This window comes from Harpia harpyja, chromosome 19, assembly GCF_026419915.1.
Source record: "Harpia harpyja isolate bHarHar1 chromosome 19, bHarHar1 primary haplotype, whole genome shotgun sequence".
In the NCBI taxonomy this organism is placed as follows: domain Eukaryota; kingdom Metazoa; phylum Chordata; class Aves; order Accipitriformes; family Accipitridae; genus Harpia; species Harpia harpyja.
The window spans coordinates 3,429,206-3,454,089 of NC_068958.1; the positions used below are offsets into that span (position 1 = coordinate 3,429,206).

Consider the following 24,884-nt stretch of genomic DNA (forward strand, 5'->3'; position numbering starts at 1 on the left):
CTAACGGGTCCCTTCATGGTCCTCCCTGTCACCAGAGATGACCCACCTGGCGCAGTTACACAAATATGCCTTTGCGCTCTAAGATACAGGCTAAACGCAGAGGGTTTTCTATTGACTGCCATCTACATTAAACATTTAATTAATGTAGGCTGACCGAAAACAACCTGCGTTAATGTAATCCCTTTTTTCTAAACTTCCTGCTTCAAAGCCTATTTTCCACAATAATCACCACACTCCGACATGCGTCCTGTTCATGGGAACTTGATGTTTGTGAGTAGGTGTTGCTCCACATACACACAACCTGCAGAGCTGCAGCAATCGGAATTTTTCACCCACTTGTGGGGCAAAGTGAGTGAAAACAATTACTCAAAATGGATTTCTAGTATTCAGTTGATTAAATCACTCTTTAATCCCCTGCAAAAAGGAGATCAGTGGAGATTTAACTAGGTACTCACAATCAATTTCTCCTCCCGCCAACGCCACGCGTTAAAACACTGAGGGTTTTATTTTACCGGGGCGGGGAGGGAGGCACGGGCTGCCTGTCAGGTGCCAGACACGGAGGTCTGACCCGGGGGGGTTCGGCGGCCCTCCCGCTCCCGCTCCCGCTCCCGCTCCCGCTCCCGCTCCCGCTCCCGGAGGCCGGCGGGCGGCGGCGGGCGCAGCGAGCGGCCCCTGCGGCCCCGCGGGCGCGGAGGGGCGCCCCTGGCGGCGGGCTCACGGCGCCCCCTGGCGGTCAGCCCCGCCGCCGCCGCCCGCCCCGCCCGGGGGCTGCCCCCGCTCCAGAGAGGGGTGGAGAGCCAGAGCTCCCCCGGGCAAGCGGGGCAGGGCTGGGCTGCGTGGCCAGAAACCTCCCCCCCCTCAGCTCCCAGGCTCCTCAGGCTGCCGGGAGGTTGCATGCAGGGCAAAAGTGCTGAAGGGGAGCTCCATGGCGCCAAAAAACCCCGGGCGAACCTTTCCTATTGATCTTCCGGCTCTCTACAAATAGGTGGTTCCCTCTTTCAGTGTATCTTGTGTCAGAAATCTGCCTACTTGGCAATTCCCTGGGTAAGGAGTAAAGAGCAGTCTGGCTCCATGCTGAATTGGCGCTATTTATTTTAACTACGTGTGTGTGCGGCGCGTTTAGCAGAGAATAATATATCCAAATTTGTTTACCTTCTAGTGAGGAATCTGTGAGATGGAGAGGCTGGGCCGGTTATTGGCTTTTCATGCAATAGGCTTGTGTCCACCTCAGAGCCCTTATTCACAGGAAAACCTTTTAAAAAGACAAATGAGGGCATTTAATAGATATGCTCTTTGTAGAAATGAAATGGCCCAAGCTTTGGCATCTATTCTCTGCCTACTTATATGTGAGCACTTAACTTCCATATAGCTCTTCTTATCCGCAGATTTCTAAGTACATGGGGTTAGGCTTATAATTCCTTTCTTACTTCTGGGAAAGCCTAGGCACCAGAAGGTGAAGTGATGTGTCCAAAATCAGTGGCAAAACCACAGATAAAATTAAGAGATGTAGTTTCACAGGTGCAATGAGAGAAGAAAGTAATTAGATCATTACTCAAGTTAGATCATTACTTCTTAATGCGATGGCCCCTACTTCAGTCCAATCTCTCCTTTCACAGGGGGACTGACGGACTTTTCAGGGATAACCAAAGGGACATATAAGAAAAGTCAGTCACTACTAACATCCTGGCAACCGTCCAATCTGAGGAGATTTGCTGGAATTTCATGGTTCTGCCCTACTGATCTAAAGATACTGAACAGCATATGGAGTGGCGCTTGTACTTGCTGCTGCCAGAGGGTCCCTAGGCTGCCTGTGCTTCTTGCTAAGGGCACCTGCGACTCTTCTTGGCATTACATTTGTGAGCTGTGCAGAGAACAAGCCTGCAAACACTCAAGGCTCCAGCAACTGCTCCCTCTGAGCAGTATGGATACAGCCTAGAAGACCCACTGCTCAGGAATTTTCCAAGACACAATGCTTTCAATAGCCAAGGGGAGATCAGGCTTAAACACTGCTTTGTAGCTTTGGAAGACTTGGGCTATGGCATCTGAGTCTCACTGTTGCATTGTGTCAATATGACCTACCTTGCAATGTGTTGCTCAGGTCTTCCCCAGTGTTGAGATGCCTCTGTCCTGTGCTACGAAAGATCCATGGTAATTCTTTGCTTGCAGCAGTCCCGCCAGGCAAAGGAGCAGGTATTTCCTTCTGTGTGTCCAAGGCTGTTGCTCCCTCAGTGCTACCCACAAGGCTAATCCTGCCCAGTCCCCGAGATTCTTTATCTGATGACACACATAATACATCAGGATCTGGGGTGTCCAGAAGCATTTGTATAGTCATTGTCCTGTCTTGCTCATCCTTGGATGTCTCAGGCTCTGGGACAGAAGAAGACTCATTGTAAATGTCCAAAGTTGTCTCTGTCAATGTTTTGTCAGCAGACTCTTTAACCCAGCTTGCTGCATTCAGTCTCTTAGTTGCCATCTCAATCTTTTCTGCAAGTTCCTTGGATAGAATACGTATGGCTTTCACTCGCTCATGTTTACTTCTGTATGGAGAAAGACCAGAAGTCAAGTCCTTGGAGTAAGGTTTTGCATCTTTCTGAGGAAGGGAAAAGCTCAGAGGAGGTGTATGCAGAGCTGGGGGAGAGCAGTCCCTCAAGTCTTGACATTTCAGAGGACTGAGAAACCAGCATTCGGATTCCAGTGGTGCTGGAGAAGCTAATGCCTCTCTTTTTTTAGGTGATTGAACTGTTTCTAGAAGTTGATTCCTGTTTAAACAAAAAGGAGAAATGTCACGTTATAAAGACAAAGTAACAGTAGCTTTCTGCACAGACCAGTATCCTCAGCTAAAGCGCTTCACAAAAGAAAAAGAAATAGATTTCTCTGTCTATAGATATATTTGTCAAATGATAGATTCAGGATGGAACATGAACTGCTGACAGATGCGGAGAAGAATCAGCCTGGGGCTGGCAAGGAATAATTATTATTTAAAAACAGAAAACATAAAAGTAGGCTGAAAAGTTTGCCTCAACCTGGAGAGCCAGAGCATCGGTGTCCTTCCATGTTCGAAAGCACTCCCAGATGCTCCCAGATTCTGTAACCTCTCTGGACCATGGTGCAGTGAGGCTGACCTTAAGGTGAGATATGACAGTACATTAGTCCATTGCTCTATTTTGTATAGTTTACAACAGAATACTGTTAAAAGTCTGCAGCGTGTCCTGAGAAAGAAGCTTTCTAGGATGCTTTTTATGTCTGAGTACCTGCCTCTGTGATCTTTACTTAATAGAGTACAGGATGTTTTATCCACCCGGGCCATGAAACTCCTCTCCATGATTCCACCACTGGTTTGTTCCTGAAACAGAAGTGACCGTTAGTGTAAGCACTAAATAGCTAGGCAACATGAGGGTAATATCTGGCTTTTGTTCCACTTAATAATTGGTTCATGTAACTGGAAAACTGCATGCACCAAACAACAAACCTGCTCTTTTAGCTTAAGCAATGGAGATTTCCAGGCTTTTGGCCCTGAAGTCAAGGGTTCCAGCCTTACTGATGAGCCCAGCAGTTCTTGCCATAATTAGAAGATAATTGCTCTATTTTTCCAGATAAAACTTTTTCTCCCTGACACTTCAGAGCATTTGTATGAAGTGTTTCATCTCCTGCATGGTGCTATACTGATCAAGATTGGAGGGTTTTCAATCTGCCACTTCTTTATGACTTACTTGCTTAAGTTTACACTGAGGACTTTCTTTTGCAGAAGCTGTTTCCCCCATGAACTTGCGCATCTGGTCAGAACATGTTTTCCTTCCAACAGCTTCTTTCTGTTTCCTGTATACTTCTTGCAATCTCTTATTTCTCATCTCTGTGGCCTGCACCGAAGACTTTTTCTCTTCTAGGCTTTTTTTCTTTCTTTCTTGATTCTTTCGATACATAAATTCCTGAACAATTTCAGGGCTGTAGGAGTGATGTTTTTTAATGTTTACCCTCCTCTTTGAAGGGTGCTTAAGGTTTTCTTTTTCAGACCCTTTCTGTGCAGAGCTGCTTGAGCCTTTCTGTCTCTGAGAAGATGTGCTTTTTTCTCTGCTGCAGTTTCCTGAGGTGCTGGGCTTGGCCCCATCTTTCATTAATGAAGACTGTATCTTTTCCCCACTGAAGGCAGAGGGAGTTATGCCTCGAGGTCCAGGTGAAGGAGAATGGATCCTGAGGTATCGCTGCAGAACTTCTACCTTTCCTTTTGCAGTATCTTTTGGGAGCCTCGTATGTCTGGGTTCATCATGATACTGGCTTTGCAAGTGTAAATTCCTGAGTATTTGTTTTGTATCCTTGGTTGGTGCATTGCTGCCCCTTTCAATAGTGTTGCTGGGGGTAACCACACAGCTTTTGAATTCAAATCCTTTACCAGGTTCTGTGGAAAGCATTTGGAAACAACAGTGGTGTTATTACTTCAGAGATGTATCAATTCCTGTATCTATCATGTGATCTCAAAACCTGCTTCCTACTATAGGTCTGAGGACTATTTGCATGGGTAGCCCAGGCTTGTATGTCTGTTGTAAAATCTGCAATGTTCTAGGAAGAAGATAAATCTGCAAGGGTGAAATTTGAAGTTGCAGTGGCCAGTTACACAAATGATGTGTACTTTGTGGCCCTTCAATACAAATAGAATTTAATATACATGGGCAGTGAAACCCTTTATCTCATAAACCTCTTATGCTTGTCAGTGTAGCACAGTGAGAACTCAGTGGCCAGCCTCAGCTGTTGGTAGACCCCGGGAAGCTCTACAGCTGTGTCTGGCAAACCGGCACAGCTAAAAAGCAGAGTATGCTAGTATGTGTGGGACATGGAGCTGATACTGTATCTCTGCTGGGGAGACATAACCTGTGTCATGATCCAGACAAGTCTTATTTTAAGGACACAGTACATTTGCATTGTCTCTTCAAAACCACAATGGATTCAATGTGCCAGCTGACCATGGACAACAGCTTTAGTAATTGTTCTGGGGGGTTGTTAACCTGACAAGTGAGTTATTGCAAGAGTCATTAAAGATAGGCCCTTGAAACGTCTTGTTTCAACTAGTTTTAACAAAACCACTTTTTTGTTTGTGTGCCAGAACTACTAGTGTTGTAGAGAGGCAACTGTACCAAAGCCATTTGCTGTGGTCTGCTCTTCAGCTGTGCGCCTCAGATTTGGAAATGTAGGGAGTGGACCAAGCAACTTTCTAGCTAACTTCTGACCTTCTCTCCATGCAGAAGCGCCAGGTACCTTCACACCTGAAACAGAGGATTTGTATTTAATTATTAAACCCTCACATGTTCTTTGAAAGAAAGTTGTAACTGTATTATAAATCTTTTTAATGGTGTTTTCCAGGAATCACACTCAAGGTGTGGGGAGATCTAAAAAGTTTCAGTCAGAGCAGGTTTAAAAAAAAAGTTGATGCTACTTTGATAACAAAAAGGTTTTAAAGCACTCAAACTTTGGAGGCTGTAACTCTGCTAGGGTCTATTCACCAACTGACAGAGAGCCGGTTCATGAATCAGATGAGGGCAACAAATGAAGTTTAAGTGATTTCCTAAGGCATTACCATTAGCATTTATATAATTTAACACTTGTATCATGTTCACACAGTTCTTACAAGTTTTACTCAGAAACCCTTGACTCCCAGAGTCCTCAAGAACACTAAGAAGAGGTCGGGACATTGACCTGAGAGCATCTGAGAACATCCTTCTATGATGACAGCTGGTACTTGCTGGGTACCAACAGATTTGAGACCTGGAGGGAGGGGAATAGTGAAAATATTATTTTTCTTGTGATTACTTCAAACTCACTAGAGTAAAATAATTCATTTTTAAACTGGTAAGAATCAGCAGGATGCAGTGTGGAAGAATCAATGAACGATACAGGACGAGGGACAATGTATAATGCAAAAATAAACGATGCAGTATGCAGCACAAACAAATTATTCTTGCTTAATAGGTGGTGTCACATAATAAACAACATTTATCACTGTTTTACTTCATAATTTCAGATTGCATTCACAGCATGCCAATACTTGCACTGGCATAATTATGTATTTATTGCAACCACTTCTCTAGCAGAAGGTGACTAAACAAGTACTTACTTGGTTTTTGCATGGAAATCCTCCCCACCAAATTCTCCCCCAATGAAAAAATTAAAGCTTTTTCTTAAAGAAAAGATTTTACTCTTAAGTCAGTATCAGCCTCAGTTCAAAGATGTGGTTCAGTCAACTGACTGTGTCAGGCTTTTCCAGCTTCTGTTCAGTAAACTTGTCTATGTGCTGAGCTGACTGTGTGCAGCACCTCTGAGAATCATCTGTTGGACACAAAGCACTTTCAGAGACTGACTGGTTGATGGGGTTGTCCTGAGATTCCCCTTTGCTTTGTGAACAACAGCTGTAAGGCAACATCTTCTCAGCTAACAGTCCTGGGCTCTGTACCATCGCCACTGATAGAGTCACAGCCACTTACATTAGCTGAATTTGCAGCAGACTCTGAGATGCTCTGGAGGCGCATCTTAATCATGCAGTTTAGGCCGTGTCACAAGGGAATGATGTTTTTCAGACAAGGAAGAGCTTCACTCTTTGTGGGGCTGAAGTCACTTCCTATAATCATGTGGACTTACTTGGGAAGTCTTCAGAGGAATTATTCACTAGATCTATGCAGTTTGTTCAGTGTCCGACAGGAAGAACCATGGATGGCATTGCCAGAATCTGTTGGGCTTAGGAGGGCTAAGATCCATCAGTGTCTTTAATGAAACACCTTGCTGTATTACTTTGTTTTCTAGTTTAGCAGTATTAAAAATGCAGGATGCATTTATTTGGTATGCTGTCTTAGGTTCGCTGAATGCAACTGACAAAGTAATATGTAGATCTAACAACCTGTACTTCACCATGTTGTCTGATTTCAATTAAATCTTTTTTATCTACACAGTGTTTATTAACTACAGAAACTATTATGCTAAAGTTCAAGAGCAGCCTGCATTTCTGATGAAAACAGTTGCTAGAAGAAAATCTTTTGATTTAAATATTCTCGTGGTTTTTTTCTACCTATGAACAGATGAATATTTTATAGCTGTTGTGACTTAATTTTTTGTTAACTACAGCAAATTTATAATTCATCAAATTCCTGAGTACTCTAGCTCTGACCCCTGCCCCTCATTCATCTCTTCGTAGCCCTGCCTTGGCTCTTTCACTGACAGAAACTAATAGCCAATAAAGATACCATGACACTGGCAGTTACAATGATGAATGCTTCATGTGGCATGGTCTTATTATGACCCACTCTCAGAGGAAGATCAAGCCATTTTTCAAACAATCCATTAAAACAAAAAAAAAAAAGGAGGGAGAATGAAATTATTATATATTTCATGCATTTTAAATAGCACTTAGGTAGTAGAGCACACGATGCCACTATGCTCATAATTTCATCTGCATGGTATTAGATAGCTTGGATTTTTTTCTTTCTGTTTCACACAAGTTACATACCTAGTACCTTGGCTAGCGTAAAATACAACTGCTTTGAGTGAGCAGCACCGGTAGCACTTCCACTATCTGCCCTGTTCCCCACAAAGTCTGAATACAACCATTTCCTAGGCAAAGTAATAGCACTAAATGGGCAAAATTACTCCAGTAATTCAAATCTGCACTTAGACATACGGGTCAAAGAAAACTGAGAACTAGTGATTGGGACTCCTGTTCCTGCTGTTGACTTTGTAGTAAGGCTGTGGATAATTCATCTGACTTTTCACTAGTTTGATTCGGTCCCCATTTTGCGGCCAGGAAATCCCCGCCTTTTGGTGGCACTCTTAATTCATTAGGGAACACAGAACTGAACAGATGACAGACAGCTCTTCCCACCTGGGCCATATGGCTTATTTTTCATTTCTGATGATTTTTAATCCTGGCAGGTCTGGAATTCAACTGCTGCAGGCAATGGTGTGACAAATTGTCAAAGGTAACAAAGGCGGGTTCTTGGACAAAGGTGGGTTCTTGGGTAATGCATGTGGGCACAGGCACGAAGCATGCAGCAAATCCTTTGCACGTGGAGCGCCCAGCAGCGGGGGGTGTATGGCAGTGACTTGCCAAGCTTTACCCAAAAATCCAGTGACAGAAAGTGGCCAGTCTGATACCCCAACCTGGGTGCCTCAGCACGATTCACCAGCAGCTAACCCAGAAATTAAGCCTTGTGTCCTTGTACTGCTGGTGGTCATCTTCTGCCTCCTTGAACAAATACTGATTTTTGTCTGTTCCTTCAGTGGTTTTCTTTGTTACCTGCTTGGTATAACTAGGCTCTGGTCCTTGACTGTGGAATCCTAGGATTTGGTATTGTTTTAATAACCAGCTAAAGATTTTGGCAGGTGAGTGCCCAGATGCCACTGACCTCCAGCAGTTTTGTCCATTGGTCTGTGTAATTTCTCATGAGTTTCATCCTTACCTTTACCTGCTGCTGCTCTCTCCAGAACAAAGGACTTGGGTGAAGGCTGTCTCTGGCTTTGTGTTTGAATTCTCTGTGCTGAGCTTCTCTTTCTTTGGTCTTTAATCAGGAGGCAAAAAAACACAGAAAAGAATTAGTGTGCAGTTAAAATCAAACTTCAGACATGACTGCTGTCAACAACAAACCAAACCCAGCCCCATTCACTTGGAATGAAAAAGTGGGAGTCTCTTTAATGACACTGGTCACTGAACAAGCAGGACACCTTTTCTGGTGGCACTGGAGATGTCCCAGCAAAGCAAGCATTGGCTTGGATCCCTGAGGTTGTGTCCGTGACACCATCTACCCATACAACAGCGTACCATGCAAACAGCCCTAACCTAACTGGCACATCCAGTGGGTGCAATGGGACACCTTTCCCCTTGGCATCTCTCTGGAGATCCAGACTAACCTTTCTCTGCAGAGTACACAAACACTGCATGCTTGGGCAAGTTGCCTGTAACAAACTGTTATGATACAGTATTGCTAACCTGGGATCTTGGGGGGGGGGTTATAACCCCTCCCTTGTCCAGGGATGGTAAAGTCTTCTCTGCCTGGTATTCTGTGAACTTCATCAGGCAAGGAGAGAGCAGACCTCAGGTTCACAGCACTAAAACCTAGAAAAACAGATACTTTAAACCTCTTAGGCTATAAGGAGCAGTGCAAATGCTGGTATCCAATAGCACTGAGCACCTGTACATGTGAAAAGCAGAAGCAGGCTTCCTAGGCCAGACTGCAGATATCTGACAGAGGTAGTATCTGGCAAAGCAGCTATGACACACTTTTTTCAGTGGTAGAGTACAGTCAGACAAACTGAACAAGCTGCATCTGAACCGAGCATCTGGAGCTGTTAATCTTCAGCCTCTGTTCTGCCTCTGTTCTGCAAGTTGAACTGTTTGTCTGGTAGTTCCCTATCTCAGTTACATAAAATGATCCAGGTTAAAAACAAACTAAACTAGCCTTCCCCCTGAGAATGTTCAAAAGAGGCTCAGGAGGGATTGTGGCTTTGGCTTCTGGGTATTAGGAGGGGTAACGCTGTGCAGTGATGACAGAAAGCACTGCCTGATTCAGCTGAAAGGAGGAGACGGCAGCACGGATGTGTGCTCCCACAGACCCAAGGTGAGCACCATAAAATACATCCATACATTGCTGTAAAAGGTGATCTGGAGCAAATCTAAGGGAAACGCCCGTGGAAGCCTGTGGTGTGTGACAGGGATCATAGTGCCCAATGAATTAACACTAATGCTATTATAGCAATAAGATTTATTATGTACAGCTTTTCAGCTCGTCTTCTCTAGTCTAATATACCCTCAGTAATCCCCCGTTGGCTGAAAAGATTGCCAAGTGGGCAGGCTAACTGGGCTAGCCGTAGGCAGTCCTTGCTCTTGAGTCCATGCATTACTCACACCAATCTGAGATCTTAAATCACACTAAACTAAAGTGACAGCTGTAGATGAATGGTTCTTCAGGCCCAAATTTAGCAGCAAAGCAGGATAAGGAAGTCTAATAATATTTGCTTTCAGATCCACACTAGTTCCACTGAATGAACTGTTAAATCCCCTGTAATGCCTCTGAACTACACAATTCCTGCTTTAAATACCTGTGATGCCTCTCCACAGTACTGTGCAGCTGTTTTCCATTTCATGCTTTATATGTGGCAAAAGGAAGAATGTGGGAGGAAAGGGGAGAAAATAATATATTTGCAGCAAATTCTTTACTATTTTGTGGAAAGAAATTTATAAATTTGTGCATGCTGGGGAGTAAATCCAGTAGAGAAGTGAACTTAGTAAGCAGGTTGATATGTATAGCACAGGGAGGTTTATAGCTCCCCCAAGGGCTGCAGAAGTAAATGAATTTATCACATGAACATGGTTGCTGCCCCACATATACCAAAGCGTGGGGTGGTAGCTGTGTGGTTAGTTATTCAGCCAAAGCACTGCCAGGTAATACACAGTTTCTCCATAGATGCCACACTACTACTGACCTCTGTAAACTGGAGGAGGAGGAGCAGACGCCACTTTGCACACCTTTCTCTTCAGGGGTCTTTTTTGCAGTGGTTCTTCAGCGTAGGCAGAAATCAGGCACTTCTGCTCCTGAGATGCTACTTGCTGCTTTTGCTTCTGTTCCTGGATTCTCTTCTTGAGTTGCTCTAATTTATTTTGAGGTGTTTTTTTCCCCAACTCTTCCAGTTCCTGATCACTGGGCTTGCTGGCTGATGAAAGGTGGTGTGTAGGAAGCAGGACAGCCGTGGGCACAGGAGCGTTGCTCCTGCTGCCAGGTGGGACAGCTGAGAATGGACTGCTCCCTGCAGGGGAGTGAGGTGGGTGATGCAGAGAGCAGGGAGATTTTTCCTTTTGTACTGTGTGACCTCTTGAATCTGCCTGCTCCCTGAAATTGTCCCCTCTTGGTCGGTACAGGCTCTTTGCAGGTGATTGTGTCCCAAGTGTGCCTTTGCCATCCGCAGCCTCCCTCCTGGCAGGGCTGGAAGGTGATGAGCGTGCGTCCTCGCTGGGGAACAGAGGGATCATTCTGGATGGGTCAAAGCTCACAGCAGGGCTTTCGAGGAAACAGGTCTGTGACCAAGCAGAGGAGAGAGCAGCACAGTTTCCCTTTCTTAAGAAAAAGAAAAACAAGACTGAATATGTAGGGGTGTATTATGAAATTGTTCAATATACTGCTAATATGAATGACAGTGGAGTTTCTACAACATGCTCCGATGGTGATCTCAGTGTCTCCACAGGATCAGCATTTTCCCAGTTACCAACAGTCTGGCAAATGAAGATAATATTTGGGGAAGTGCAAAGCAAACAGTGGTCTGACAAGAGTTATTACAAGAATGGGCAGATAGACTAACACAGAGAATTCATGTCAGGGCATTGGCTTTTCCACTGTCTTGTTGGTCAGCATTTCCAAGGGTGAAATTGTTTGGTGACTTTTTCTTTTTTTCTAATAAATAGTAAGGTGCTAAACTTTTTCTGAAGTCCTGCATCCCAGAACGTTAAACTTCTTCACGTGTGCCTTTGTCTTTTCATCCACCAAATGCTGTACGTTAAGGTTATTATTTACCTGCAGGCTGGAGGAATCTCATTGCTCTTTTTCTCATTTGAGGCTGTTTCATCTTTGTTCTTCTTGCCATCTACACCATAGCAAAATTATGTCAATGTCAAAATGTCAAAAATGTTCCTTAACCATTAAATTAAAACAGTTCCTTTTACTGGGGACTATTCCCCAACCAAATCTGGCCCTTTGGATACCTGGGTACGATTTCATTCGTACTTGGTAATGAGCCTGCCAGCATTGCAGTTCTGGGATGGAAAAGTGAGAGTTTGTTCTTTGGTGTAAAAATCTCTGTGTACACTGTCTCCATGCCACCCAGGTCTGCAGGGCAGACTGAGTATTTGGTTACTAGCTTGCACAGAAACCCATGTTACCTTTAGTACCCTGTGTCCCAGCTACTTGAGTACCACAGTATATGGTGTTAAAGTGTGCTCCACCAGGTCACATCACGCCCCTGTCATTTAAACCCAGTGAGAAACATTCATCTCCTCTTTCCTTCCTTTGTTCAAATGGTTTGGGAGCAAGAAAAAAGATTCACATGCAAAACCACAAGCTCCAGAAAAGCTTCTAACAGATCTGCTCAACACACCTCTCTTGCTATCCTTGTTACTGAGACTGGGGCCCAGGCAGTGAGCCATCTCCATGAGCTGCTTAGGGAGGAAATAGCATCCATAAATATTAAAGGCTGGCAGCTTAAACTGTTCCCAGCCAATAAGCCATCTCAAAAACAAATACCCAGCAGATGCAAAAATAATAACAAGTGAAGTCTGTTCTTGTTATTAGTTTTTAAGAGTCTTCTGGAATTTGGTTAAATTTCCTACTTTTTTCTTATCCCATTTTGTCTTTTAGAGTTGATTTTAAACACATTATGTATTTCCTGCAAAGTAAAGAAACAAAATGCTGTATTTACATCACTTCAGTTATGTCTAGGAAAAAAACTTCAGAGGACAAGCACAAGTAGCTTTTACTTTTCTGTAGCTGCTGGGTATTAATGCTGCATCTTTTGCCTGAGCTCTCTCCAGCAAGGTGTGACTCCTTGCGCATTGTGATATTCTTCTGGGAACATTAGTAGAAAGCTGATTGATTTTCATCAACAAAGAGAGCCTTTCACTACCTCTTGTCACCTTCCCTTCCCTCCAGCACCAAAGCAGTCCCCCTGTCTCAGCAGTTTCCCAGTAGCTCAGAACTCACCAAAGCTTTTTTCATGCCAAAGCTTTCTTCCGGCTGCCTGTGATTTGGCACAACTCCACGTTTGATGATAAAATTTGTTTTCAATCCTTTGTAGCTGTGAAAAGGCAGATTTTTCTTTTGAAGGGAGACATATGTTTTTTTTCTGTGGTAGCCTTTTGCTGGCATACACTGTTTCTCTGATTAATTTTGCAGCTCCTAGTTACTCTGTAAATACTGGCATGTCTGAGCATGTTCCATGTGGTATTTCCTACAGTTGGAAAGAATGCAGCTGACTGGGAAGATAAGAGATGAAATCACCTCTCTCCATTATTTACACTTTGCATGTATGTGTGCCTCAGATTTTTACCAGAGCTGCTCTGATGTTTTTAAAAACAGCATAAGCTGGGAATAACCCCAGCCAATAGCAACTTCAACAGTGTGATACTAGTGTCACATCTTGACTGCGCAAGCAACACTGCATGCATTTGGATATTATATATTCATCCAAGCAATTTCACTGTTACGACTGCAGCTGCTGTGCCTGACATAAGCATTATTATGTTTCCTACTAAGAGGACAATAAGACAGGGAGAATTCAGAGGGTGTCCCAGCTCAGTGTGTGTCAGCTATTATTCTGCTAAGGGCTTCAATCACAAGCAAGGCAAACCTTTATCTGTTCTTGTCATTAATTTTGAAGAGTGTTGTGAAATTTTTTAAGATTTCTTGCTTTTCTCCTTATCCTCTTTTTGTCATTTAGCAAATGATTAAAGGGGTTATATGTTCATTGCAAAAGAACAAACAAAATGGCATGTTTACGTTGCTTTCAATAACACTGTTTCCATGAAAGAAAACTCTGTGGAGGTGATGCACAGGTAGCTGACAGGAAGCGATAAAAGTATGTGACAGCAAGTGTTCCCCAAACCACACGTACCACTGCTTTGGCTTTCTGAAGACTCTTCCAAGCCAAGGCCACATCTGTGGAAGCAAGAGATGAAAGACATGTTTTAGCATCTCTTCACACATATAGACAATTTCCCCTCATCCCCAAGCCAGAACAGATTATAGAGCTGGTGGCTGAAACACAGAACTGCTCCTGAAAATTTGTATCTGGACTGCTTTTATATATGGCTTGCTGTCAGTGTGTTCTTAGTTCTGTCAGAGCTAATGCTCTTTAAGCTGTGTTAGTGCTTATTCAGCAAAATCCTCACTGATATTGGCTGGTGGTTTTGCATGTATTTAAGAAAGACTGAGCTGAATTTCCCAATTCAGTCCTATTTGGTAGTGGTTACTTACAAAAAAAGACCCATACAGGATTATTTGTGAGAGTAAGAATGGCTCATGTCTTTTTACAGAAAAAACAAAGCAACACATCAGATACAGAGAAGCTCCTGGTGTGAACTTTTTGCATACATCCAACAGTAACTGAGTCTTGGTGACTTCAGGCTGAGGAAGATTCATAGAGCAGGTTTTTGTTAGAAAGCAGCATGAAATGGGGAGTTTTGGTGTTGCTGTAGGAGCTACAAGCACAGTTACAAAACTGTCCAGCACTCTCCAAACTTCAAAATATTTGCTCCATTGTATTTGAAGTCATGCAATCCAGATTAAACTAAGCACTAAAGTCTTTCAATAAGCAATACATCCTTGGTTTAAAATAAAGTTATTCAAGTCTCTGCTATGACTGTACAGAAGAAAATGGAATCTCATTACCCACGTACCAGCTAGAGGATCTGATTCTCCAGATGCGAAACTGTTATCCATCTTCCAGCTGTGCTAGAGCTCTGCTTACTGGATAGCCATGTCTGAAATAACCATGCAAAAGGACTAGTCATTGCTGCCCTTTGAGAAGCCTAGGTCAATTTTTATGCCTATATATGTTTTTTCTCATCTATAATTGCTGACTGCCCATAAAGACCCTCATCATTTACACTTCTGTGGTGTTTGCAAATGTTACCTGTTGTTATTAATTTCCTCAGCCTTGTGAAGGAGTCTTGGGGAGAGACAGGGATATGACACACTTGGTAAATGTCCTGCTCTGGACCAATACACCTCGAAGAGCTGCCCTGGGAGCTCGGGAGTCCAGTGCACTCGCTTGAGGTAATGACTGTATGATCATGTCCCCGTTACTGCCTGATGAACACTTACCTTTCCAAGCCTTATCCGCGCATGTAACAAAGTTTCCCCTTAGGAGCTGTGCAAAAGCATGTAGTGAAGCACTTTAGAGATGATCTGTGAGAGGGCTGCAGTCTTTCTACAGTGGCTAATCCCAGAAACTACTTCCAAAGGGAGGTATGAGAAAGATCTCAGCACTGAACATACCATTTGCTGCTCCTTCCCTGGGCTGAGCCATCCACAGGAACCAGCTCCCCGGCACCAGCTGGGAATGCAGAAGTTCCTCTGAGACAAGCGCCAGGTCAGTCCCTGCCCTGCCCATGAGTGCTGGGAGGCGCGGGACAACGTCCAGAGGAGTCCCACCAGCCCAGCCTGCCATCAACCATCGCCACACCTTTGTTTGAGTCCCTCTGTGCAGGGCGACAGTAGTGACAGCACAGGGAGAGGCTGTTAGGAACAGAGCAGAAAACAAACAGCAACAAGAGGAGCCTGAAGGCTGATCTCAGCTTGCAAACATGTGGCAAGATGCCAGCAGCTTTCTTGACAAGCCCTTGCGTCCTTTCCAGGGTGTCCGGCATCCTGGCGATGATTGCTCCCAGGGCTGGATGGCTGCAGAGGAGAGGGCAGGGCTGCAGAGGAGCAGGGCGACCAACCTGGGGCCCAGGTGGAAGCAGCTCTGCAATTCTGGGATGGGGAGAGAATATGGTGCCAGAGCAGGGGAAGAAACCAGACCTATCTGAGTCCTCATCACAGGGCACCTTTCCTCGTTGCAGAGCACCTCTTGTCATCCTGGGGCACCTCTCCTCACACCTTCCTCTGTGGGTTCATCCAGCCTTTGATCTTGCTCTCAGAAGCACTTTCTGTCACACCTGAATCCCTGGTCTCAAGAGAGAAGGGGGCTTAATTCTGAATATTGCCTTTTATTTAGGGGGAAATGAAAAAAAGGGTTTCTGGTCTTTGTGATTGTAAAGAAAAGTTTGAGAATATAAAGTCAGTGTATGCTAAAGTCTCAGATAAGGCTTTTCCCCCCTTTGTCACTTTTTTTAAGTGTCACAGTTTTTAAGTTTAAGCATTTGAAATCTGGGGGTAACCATTCTGGTTGTTCAAGTCCTGCTGTTCTTACCCTCCCATTTTGGATTAACCAGAGGGAACAGTTTATTCAGCAAACAGCAGAGGGCAAACTGAGCTCGCAGACAGGAGATGAAGCACTCAGTGCTGGGAGGCTCTGGGCCCCAGTTTCTGCCTGGACAACCCAGGAGAACAGCAGTTGCCACCTTGGTCAAAGACAACCTGGAATGGGTAGCAGCAGAAAAACTTTTGCTATAGCAGTGATTCACTCTCCTCTTCGTTCTCATACTTTTCACAGAGCATCTTTCTGATGGGCTTCAACGGGCAGTGACATCCTGGACTGAGGCCTGCCAGGGCATTTCTTAAACCCTCCCGAGATTATGGCTGCAGAAGGCTAAGCATCCCTTAAGGTGTATCTCAGTTGGTGAATTTGCCTTCTGTTTGCATGTTGCCCATGCATTGTTTCGGGAGACTTGGTTTCTGCAGCTCTTTGCCCCAGAGTTACTCACAGCTAATTCCTGGATCTGTGGTTACAACCAAAACTACTACAATCAACATATAATGGCCAAGACTAGGCTGATAATTCAATGCTGCTTCTCTTCCTTGGTTGGATGGTCCTTAGACATTGGTTTTCTGTGAAATTTTTCCATTTCTGAATTGTAAATTTGCTTCCCACAAATATCCTCTCATATATGCTGAAGTTCTGCAGGTCCCAAGGCTATACTTGCCATTGCCTCAGATATTCATGGAAGGTGTGTGAATACAAGACAGACAAACAAATAGGGATAAAGCACATTTCTTGTTACCCTACAGCAGTGGCAATCACTTACTGCTGTCATGGGTTGAATTTCAGTAAGTCCCCTGAGAAGAGGCTCTGTATCCTCTTCTGGGTCCCACCTCACTATAAAGCAGAGACTGATGTACTGTCTCATCAGGATTTTGGCTTATATTCAGTCTGGCTCTTTTTTTCTGGTTTATGTCCTCAATTATTTGTTCATGCTTTATAATTCTACAGATTTGCTTTAAGCAGCACTGTCAGTATTGTAAGTGTTCGTTATTACTGGAAAGTACTCAGATGGTGAAGCAAGACACCGACACCACATCCTTTCATGTATGTGGGTCCCTGTGGTCTCTAGAGAAGTTCCCTTGAAGAAACAGACTCAGACTGCTAATCTAATAAATGTCACTGCAGTCTGTGCTCAGATATCCCCAGCATTTCAGCTTCTCAAGTCTAACCAAACAAGGAATTCCTGAGCTGCAGACTGGAGTCACGAAGTTCCCATTTCAAGCTGTTCCAAGCCAACGTTTTGGCCTGATTAGAGGTTTCAGTGCTAGGAATGCAGAGCTCATCCAAGAGGGGAGCCACAGCTATTCAGGGTACGCAAGTGATAAGAGCCCTAACTGCAGTCTCCGGGTTCACAGGCAGCCACCATGCCAAGTGAACTGGTCCACCGAAGAGTGAGAACAGTAATGTGAAACCTCAGCAGCAGGAGGGCAACCTTCAGTGAAGATTTGGTAAGATGGGAAACTGCGGCAGGAACCAGCAAAGCCCAGGTCTGGTCCCAGCCTGCTGGGTTGATGGAGGAGCACATGCTGTGACAGGCGGAGTTTTGGCTACGCACAGGCTATGCTTCCCAAGTCCCTCAGGTCGGACTGGCATCTATTTTGGCACTGTTTTTTCTCAGCAAGCTGTTGGAGCTGACGAGAGCCAGGAGAGTGACAGATTGCCAGCATGTTATGCTGCACATCTTGGAGTGTTAGACCACAAATCTGCTGAGAGATGAAGTGAAACCTATCATTGGGCCAAATCCCACTTCTGCAGTGTGTGAAAGTCCCAAGTCAGGGAGCCAAGTGTGAGCCGAGGCAGACAGGAGCAAATCCATTTGGATTTGTATTTTAGATCTGTATGAGCAAAATGAGCCAGTCATGTACGGTTCTGGCCTGCTCACTCCACAGCTCCTGTCACATGGAACTAAGACAGAATTAGGCCCCGTGTTTTCACTCATATGGCGTTTATGATGCATCAGCCCTCAAACACTGAATTTCCCTTACAGAGGTACTCAGACTACCACCTACTCGTTTTAGCAAATTAGACTACAGGCTCTCGCGTACTCAGTGGAGGTTTTACAAAAGCCATTTTAGGCTTTTTCTGGAAAGGATATTGCAAAGTTTCTTGCAGCTAAGAATTGCCAAGAGAGATGCTGCTAACCCATTGCATGGGATTATCCCACGGAGAGCATATTGTCCAGATACGAGTCTCTGCCCTTTCCCAACCAGCAGTTTCCACTACCATTACACTTGGATGCACAATGATGAAGTGGGACAAGAAGGGCCCAACTCTGCCACACTGTGGCACTCTGAGTTTCAGCATGGTTTTCTGGTGTTTTTGCAAGGCAAAGGCAAGTGGGCTTGGTAATTGCTCAACCATGTACAAGGCTCTTTGGAGTCTGGAGGATTGTTTGACACCGTTCAGGCTGCAGGCTCACCTCCCAGAGGCTTCCGTTTCCACTGTTATGCACAGTCACTGTTTAGGAAATATTTAAACCAATAACCCACAAGGCCTAGCAAAATTCAGGAAGTACGTATGTATGTGAACCAAAACCAGAAATTCCTCCTAAGTCTCTGTGTTTTGAAAGAGCTGCGTATCATGCAGCTACACTTTTGTGCCCACCAGATACACTCCTAGGATCTTATAAGCAATAATTCACAGCTCTGGCAGACACGCTCTTTTATTTCTCTTGCTGGTTTTCTCTGTGTGCCTAGCTTTGTGAGAGTGTTGTGAGTTCCCCCACTTTAGGGAAATATGTCCAGCTAAAAGGAAAGGAAATGGTATTTGTTTGTTGGTTTTTTTACAGTGCCTTACTAAGCAATTTACATTGTAAACTACTTTTCACAGCAATTCTCAGTTAGCAAACAATCAAAGCACAAATCTAGACTTCGATTGCAAGCTGGATGTGATATGAATTTTGTAGTAAGCATATAGTGGGAAGAGGCAGCTGATAAAAAACCAAAAGTATACTGCTCTGAAGTCTGACAGCCAAGAGCCCAATCCTGCACCCACTGAAATCTGTGACAGAACACCAGCTGAAGTTAAAAAGGACAAAGATAAAGACACTTAATAAATTGGGATTTGATTTGAACCTGCAAAGAGCTTAGGGTTGACCACTACATATTGAAGTAATTCTTAAGGGTACTTATCGTCTCTCAAATCAGCAGCATAATAAGACTGAGAAAAGTGGGCTGCCCTATTAACGATGCCTTGTCACAGTTCCTGAGATAAAGCACAAATTTCTTCCTCCACAGGTAGTGTTGTAGAATAGCGATATTCATGTAAAACATTCAGAGATACAGAGAGAGGAGTCTGACCCTGCCTGCAGAATTTTTGCGGGTACCTCTGATCTTCTTTCTTTTTTTTTTTTTAATCCTAGCAGCTCATGCTGTTTCCCATGTTGTTAGAAATAAGCAGATACTTTCCCAAGGTCTGTGCCATACACTCAGTTACTGAGTTGTACTGAGTGCTATACAAAGAACTGCTCAAATGCAGATGGGAGGGTACTGTGAGGCTGCCCCAAGCCTAGGGAGGGATCTGCTGCAATAGAGAGATACAATTCCTTTGCAGTGATTACAGCCAGAAACAGAATGAAATGTTAAGCTTGTATTCTCCTATTGATGTTCTGAAATAATGAGAGTAATGTGTGTTGGGAAAGAAATAGACCTTCAGAATATCCGGATGTTATGCTGCATGCCAAATGATGTCTGGAAAAGGGCAAGTGTTCTCTTTATGTGCTAAAATACATATCTATCATCCAGTTATTGGGGGAAAGTGTGTTAAGAGAGGAAATAGGTATCCATGGCCCATTTGGTTTTTTTTCCTATCAATAGCAGACCATGTGAATGGAATCTGAAGTGAAGAAGGGGGGGCTGCCTGCACTGTGCAGCTGAACGTGGGAGAGCGCAGGATTGCCATGGAAACCCGCTACAGTAAACGGGGCTCTCCAGCTGCATGAGAGGATTTATAGTGCCGGGCTGGGACTAGGCAATTTAAATCAACAGCCTACAGGTAAAATGGCACATTTCCTTGCACATTGTCTCCATGCACTGTAAAATGCAAAAGGAAGGATAGGAGGGTGGGGAGAATTACAGGAGTACAAAGTTACGAGGCGTCTTAAAGCCTGACCTAAAACCTGCAGAAGCTGATGCAAAGACTCTTGTAGCTTTTCATGGAGGCTGGACCAGGCTTGCAACGAGCAGGCGTATGTTCCCTGTGCACCAAAAGAGGGCTGTAGGCACAAGGGTGCACCGTACCTGTGCCCAACAAACTCAGAGAGGAGAAGCAGAGTCTATTCCCTGCTTGCACAACCCTCCAGATGGCAGACCCCACAGCTCAGGAATGCTGCCCGGTTTGTGCTTCTGGTTTGGAGCTGGGGAAGAATCCGTCTGGTAAAGGCCCCCAACACAGCTTGTTATTCCTGTAAGTGAGACAAAGTATGCTATAAGCCACAAACAGTGCTTCTGTAACAAGGGATCAGATGAGTGGGGAATGATTTACTGGTTTCAGATTCTCCCATGTATTGACATTCAAGCACAGTGATATATGGAGTGCTGTGAGACAGCAACAACATTATTTTTGCAGTGCTGCCTTCATCACCATACATTACCAAGACCTGAATGACAGTGCCACACAATCTTCTCCTGGACCAGACACCACACACCTGCCTGATCCTGCTCCCAGCTAAGGGCCGTGGTTAAATGTAACTCACATGGAAACACCACAGGGCCAGTGTGGTCATTAGCTCCTGCAGAACTGCATGCTTTTAAGTAACTTGCCTTGTTGTCATATCTAGTAGCAACGCTCAAAATCTCCTGACTTACCATGTATCCTGGGCTTAGTGTGACTGTATTTAATTATGCAGTTTAGTACACACCTGGGTATATTTGTGACATTAAATATAAGAAGTAAAATTCCTTTTGAGCTGGAGAATGCAGAGACCTTAGCAGCGAAGACTGTACAGACTGTACACTCTGTAAGCATGTTTTACTGTGCTCCACAGCTTTTTCTTCAAATGTTACTTTGTTCTGCTTCAACCTTTCAACAAAGCATCAAAAAGCTACCAAGAATGGCAAGATTTCAGCCTCTTCCTTCAAGAAGAGTTATATGTTCAAAATCCAAATAGTCCAATCAAAATCTGGGAATTGGGTCCTCCTGTCCTACCTCTGCTGCTGCCTGTTTCTTTGCCATTGAGTCCTGCCCACACAGCAGATGCTGCCAGCCAGAGTTCCACTTCCCTTTTGCATGTTTTAAAAATCCTTTAAAAATCCCTCCTGCCACCTTGCAGGTCTTTATCTCCACTCAGCAATTTGCAGGCCATTAATCTCAGACCTGCAGCATTTGCAAATGACATAGTGAGAAGCTTATCTAATTACCTAGGTAGAAACTCTTGGGCAGGCTAGTACATAGTGGTGTGTACAGATGCACTCATCTGTGATGCACAACATCTGTCTTGCATCAGAGCTGATCTGCTCAGCCCTGGTTGGGACCCCAGCACAGGTAACTACAAGAGGGTATGAGAGCAGAAGAGCTTTATACATTCCACTTACTAAGAACAGCCCCTGGGGCCATTGACCCTCTGCTCATAAATTCACCCGATTTCTCCTTGATTATCTATGTTTTACCACTAAGTGCCAATCCAAAATATTGTCAATGGAGAAGCAGCAGGGTAAGCTACCACAACAGACTGTCTTTTGTATTGTTACGCTCTGTCAAGTCAGGTTGCTCTCAGATTTGCCAGAGTTTCATTGCTGCTATCCCCTGGGATGCTAGACAGCACAGTCATTTAACCCAAGACCATTTATGACTGTGACCAGAATTTGTTTGTCTGGGCTTTTTTTTTTTTTTTCTGTCTCTTCAGATAATATTGTAAACCAGCAAAAATATTGCCTTATTATTGACAAAATTAATCTATATGGAGCTAAGTGCAAAGGAAAATAGATACTAGCTGCATACCCATCTCCAATGGAAAATAAACATAGCATATGTTTGAAGGCTAAATTCTCTGCTGATGTAAAGTGGTGCAGCCCTGTGCCAGTAAACAGAGCTATCCCAGCTTATGTAAGTAGAGAAGCTGACACTGAGGAATTTCTGTTTGCTTGCAGCAAAGTTGGTGGACATGTTACTTCACTGAGAGAAAGAACAGATCCTGGACACCTGGAAATGATGGTTATTTAGGGGCTGAGCCACTGCGAGCAAGGAGTGCCACCACTACGCAAGAGTTTGGTAGGAAAACGCGGACATTGTGCTGTCTGGTAGAAAGGTATTAAATTTGTAAAGACCTAGATACGTGCTGTCCTGTGCGTAGCCCAGACTGGAAAGGTTCCCAGACGCCCCTTTTGTGTTTCTATGACAACATCATTTAGCTGCTCTCGAGTGAAAGTCAAAAGCAGCAGCCTGGAGGTAGACACATGGTTCTGAGGAGCAAAGCCACTACCTTCGCTCCCTTTGCTTTTCCAAGGAAAAGCAAGGGGATGGGATTGTAAACGTAGACTAACACTGTGCTTTGCCACTCCCAAACCGTTCACTCAGAATCAGGACTCTGATCTTTTCCAAGAGGCCAACGGAGCCTTCAGGCTGCAATCAACAAAGGACACAAATATTTGATCTCAATAGACAACTTGAGCAAACGTTAATACTCATTTCATCCCTTAGGCAATACAGGCTGTTAATCACATAGTGTGATCAATACTGCAGTACATGTTACACTAAAAACACCACTATCATGTCAACCATAATGTTGAGATTTGCCAACACAGGAAAAATATCAAATATCAGTAGATAAAACTGATCAATAGGTAAAACAAGAAGAGTGGTTTTACAGATAACGGAGCAGATTGTCTAATTAGAGTTCTGACATAATGCAGAGTAAACACTCTCACTTGGTGAATGCTGCATCAGGCCCAGAACTTGTGCTTGAACTGCAGCATATTTAAACACCATTCTTCTATGTATCAGCTAATGCAGGGTGCGCAGTGTTGCGCAGTGTTCCTAAGAAGTTAGCTGTTCCACTGTTTAATTACTTACATTTAAACATCACATCTTATTTCCAGTCTGAATTTGCCTAGATGCAAGTTGTGGATGTGCCACTTTCTACTAGACTAGAAAGCTTTCTATTCCCAGAAATTTTCTTGTCTATAAAGTTAACTGTCACCTAAGATTAAGTCATACCTTAAAATTTGCTTAAGCGAGCTAAATGAATTGACCTGCTAATTTTGCATCACTCCTGTAGCTGATATTTACGGTCTTTGCTACAGTGTTGCTTTGTGGTCTTGCACTTGGTTTGTTAGCTCCCAGCACCCTGGTAGCCTTTTCACAGCCCCTTCATTTCAGCAAGTACATTTTCATCTTGTTTTTGTAATCAGAACTGTAAATGCAGTGATGTTTGGCTGTTCTGGAATGCATGCCCCAAAGTGTCCCACCCTACCAAACAAACCAATCCCACCCCTCCAATTAATTGTTGCTGTTCTTCTAAATTTCATTTTTTAACACAAACTTTGCCAGCAATGTCTTTATACTTCTTGTCTAGATCATTCATAAAAATGTTGGATAACACTGTACCAAGAGTAAATCCTTTTGGACACATTAGAAATTCCTCCGTCAGATAATTACTTTTAGATGCATGTTACCAAATTTTCCATCCATTTAATATAAGCTACATTGATTTTGTTGAGTACTATTTTTAATAGAATGTCATGCAAGATTAAGTCAACTGCTTTGTGGAAGTCTAAGTCTATTATGTCAGCAGAATTACCTTTATTAACTGAATTTATAATCTCCTCAAAAGAAAGATTGCTTCTTTGATAAGCAGTTTTCTGGAGAAACGGATTGACATTCCACGGCCCTTTTGACTGTGTCCTGTATTAGCATGGCAACAGTATTGGACTAATGAGGCTAAAGTTACTTGGGTCACTCCAGCCACTTTTCTAAAATATTTCGTTTCACTATTAGTCTCTTTTCAGACCTTTGAAACTTTTCTTGTATTCTGTTATTTACTCAAAACCCAGCATTAATGGTGCAGAGAGTGCTGTTTGCCAGTTATCAGTCCCCAAATGAGAATTATTACTTTCAGAAAATCCTGCTGAATGTTGCTATAATATTGTCTTAATATTCTATTAGACTGATAAGAACAGACGTATCTTCAAGTGGAAGAAATGTAGAAAAAAAATTGTATATCCTGCGATAAACACTTAGCAGAGTTGAGCTGTAAATGGTGATATTTTTGCATTGCCTTTCATTGCTGATTAAGAAATTGATGGGTTTAGACCTAAGCCTATGTGGTTAGACTGCAGCTTTGGTTACAACCAGAATGTGCTTCCTGTCACAAAGAGCTGGTTTGGGGACTGCGAGGGGCGATGCAGTCTGGTGCTACTGCCGGAGCCTCTGTGACCTTGCAGTGTGGTTGGTGACACAGAGTCACTTTGCCAGCTCCTTCTGCTCCTTCTCTCTCTGATTCTCTGAGTTGTTGGTCAGTTAAATAGAAATAACCCCCATCAGTTACATGGTGAGTGTTTGGAAAGCACTTGCAGAAGCTTGACTAAACAATGCAATTAAAGTGTAAATATTAGCAACCTGTTTTAAAAACAAACCCAAACACGCTTGCTTGTAATTAATTACCAACAGTTACAATTTAAAAAGGAAATAAAGCCCCCTTCAAAGGTGAAAGTGTGTAATTTTCCCCTGGCTTTCAAGTATAACAAAAGATTACTTCTTATTTCAGTTAATGCTAACAGGAGGTTTTCCCAGACTTCCAGCAGGAGAAATTGGGTTTTTGTCTGTTGACTACTGGAAATTGAAGGTGGTTAAACAAACCCATTGCCATCACTGTAAATACGAGCTGATTGTGACTAGGAGCTCTGGGGTATTTGCCTGAGCAATAAAGCTTTGATAAAGTGCCTCCAAGAAAAGCTCCCTGTTACTGCCATTCAAGTCTTCCAAGCCCATAAAAAAGCCAGCATATT

The 24,884-nt window shown here is 43.7% G+C and overlaps 1 protein-coding gene across 1 annotated transcript in view; it reads right to left on the reverse strand.

The window, feature by feature from the left end:
* The window catches only part of CCDC187 (coiled-coil domain containing 187), a 37,281-nt gene extending 22,096 nt beyond the window's left edge, over positions 1–15,185 (reverse strand). The window contains exons 1-14 of the mRNA XM_052815671.1: positions 14,841–15,185; positions 14,414–14,497; positions 13,630–13,673; positions 12,720–12,813; positions 11,538–11,607; positions 10,456–11,084; positions 8,963–9,088; positions 8,436–8,534; positions 5,127–5,255; positions 3,711–4,393; positions 3,252–3,343; positions 3,024–3,122; positions 2,080–2,759; positions 1,153–1,252 (exon numbers count right to left, since the gene is read on the reverse strand). Coding sequence (XP_052671631.1) covers positions 1,153–1,252; positions 2,080–2,759; positions 3,024–3,122; positions 3,252–3,343; positions 3,711–4,393; positions 5,127–5,255; positions 8,436–8,534; positions 8,963–9,088; positions 10,456–11,084; positions 11,538–11,607; positions 12,720–12,813; positions 13,630–13,673; positions 14,414–14,456 — 2,888 coding nt within the window. The 5' untranslated portion in view covers positions 14,457–14,497; positions 14,841–15,185. The remainder of the gene's footprint in view (positions 1–1,152; positions 1,253–2,079; positions 2,760–3,023; positions 3,123–3,251; positions 3,344–3,710; positions 4,394–5,126; positions 5,256–8,435; positions 8,535–8,962; positions 9,089–10,455; positions 11,085–11,537; positions 11,608–12,719; positions 12,814–13,629; positions 13,674–14,413; positions 14,498–14,840) is intronic.
* Positions 15,186–24,884: the final 9,699 nt, after the last annotated feature.